The sequence below is a fragment of the Aplysia californica genome, unplaced genomic scaffold (genome assembly GCF_000002075.1).
Source record: "Aplysia californica isolate F4 #8 unplaced genomic scaffold, AplCal3.0 scaffold00067, whole genome shotgun sequence".
NCBI classification, from domain to species: Eukaryota; Metazoa; Mollusca; class Gastropoda; order Aplysiida; family Aplysiidae; genus Aplysia; species Aplysia californica.
The window spans coordinates 871,888-873,674 of NW_004797337.1; the positions used below are offsets into that span (position 1 = coordinate 871,888).

General features: G+C 41.8%; 1 protein-coding gene across 1 annotated transcript in view; it reads left to right on the forward strand.

Moving 5' to 3' along the window:
• The window catches only part of LOC101854071, a gene marked incomplete in the record, with an annotated part of 44,381 nt that overhangs the window by 9,771 nt on the left and 32,823 nt on the right, over positions 1–1,787 (forward strand). The window contains 1 exon segment of the mRNA XM_013079874.2: positions 897–979. Within this exon segment, the coding sequence (XP_012935328.2) occupies positions 897–979 (83 nt within the window).

Consider the following 1,787-nt stretch of genomic DNA (forward strand, 5'->3'; position numbering starts at 1 on the left):
CGGTTTTATCGGGGAAAATTTGAGCGACATAACCGTCTAACCCACGCAGTTTCGTTAAAAGCGATTTTTAAAGGAAAAAAAGGTCTACAGTTTTTCGGTAAAGTGTTTTTATAGGTGTTTAAAGCATTGATTTATCGCTAGACGCCTTTGTTTTGAAATAAAACAGTTTTTTCCTTCTCCTGTAAAATTTACCTCGCTGGGGTTAGCCGGTTTTATCACAAGGCCGACGAAGTGCTGAAGAGTGACTGACTGTGATTCCAAGTACTTTTTGTGACACGAGCAGGCTGACAGGTTAGGCCTAGTGTCAATATTCTGGAGAAGTTTTCTTAAAAAGCAGTCAGTCACCTGCTGAATCATTATATCAGATTTGATGACAAATGATCAGGATACAACAACGAACCAGGGACAAGTTTGCTCTCATCGACGATGTTTGGGATTTCTTCCATACAAATATAGCTAAGCACTGCCACTTTCATCCTGTACATCCCAAACACACCAGACCAATATGGAATTAAAATCTTCTAGATGTGTGACTTGAAAGCAGCTACCCACTTAGAGGCTTCCCCTACTTGGGCAAAGGGCACACAGGACCAAGACCAGACACAGAGAACAACAATGCCGTTGGTTCCAACACTAATCTAAAGCTGACTCAAAACTTCAAGGGCAGTGGCAGAAATATCACTTCTGACTATTTTTTACCAGTCTTGACTTGGCTGAAGTTCTGGAAAAAGACAACCTTACTATGGTGGGCACAGTTAGGAGGAACAAAACATTTCTCCCTGTGAACTTCCAGGAAAAAAAGAACTTGGCTCTTTCGGAGTCAGCATTTGTATTTCGAAAGAATGTATCTCTGGCCTCCTATAAAAGCAAGAAACAAAAAATGTCCTTCTCCTCAGTACAATGCACTCTGCTCCTGGAAGATCTGGGTACAAAGGAAAGCTTGAAATTGTCCTGCACTATAATTATAACAGAATCAAAGGTGAGGTGGATGCAATGGACCACATGCTTTTGCCGTGAAACGTAAGACAAACAGATGGCCCCTCAGTTCCATTGCCTCACGTGTCATTTGTCAAGCCATGCTCCCCAATGATAATCTTTCACTCACAGACAACAGGCAGCTCTGCAACATGGCAGTGGCAAGACAACTGGTTGTCCAGCAGATCACATGGTGCTCAACTGTCTCTACACTCAATCTACCAATCAAACAAAACACTAAGACAGTGCTTCAGTCTCTGACCCCCACTCAAGTGTCGTCTGTTCTATCCAAAGTCAAAGAAAGAGTTCCAAGCCAAATGACGAGTCTCCTGGGTCTCAAAAGCAAAAGAGATGTGTACAGTTCCTGGCCAAAAAGGATCAGAAGACAAAGTCTCGATGCCAGTAGTGTGATTGTCACATTTGCAAGGACCACTCAGTTTTTCTTTGTTTTTACTAACACCACTTTCTTTTGAATCTTTCATTCTTTGTGCTGGTGCAAGAACAACAAGTGGCGTGGCAATCACACCGCTCGCACCTTGACATCAGCTTGTCTCCTTATTTCCGTTCATGTTTCAAGTTTCTGTGGAAAATTAAACGTTCTGTCCATGTATTTCATGCCTCTATAACCTTTTTCATATTACATGTTTGACACTTCTTAGTTGGGATTGTTTCACACATTAACCTGTCTGATCCTTCTGTCTATAAAAGAAAGTGTACGGGTGTTAACCATCCAGCCAGTATTTCCTAACAAAAAAGTATAAGGGTGGACAACACGCACCCGGTAGAAATCGACCTAAAAAAATTTGACCAGT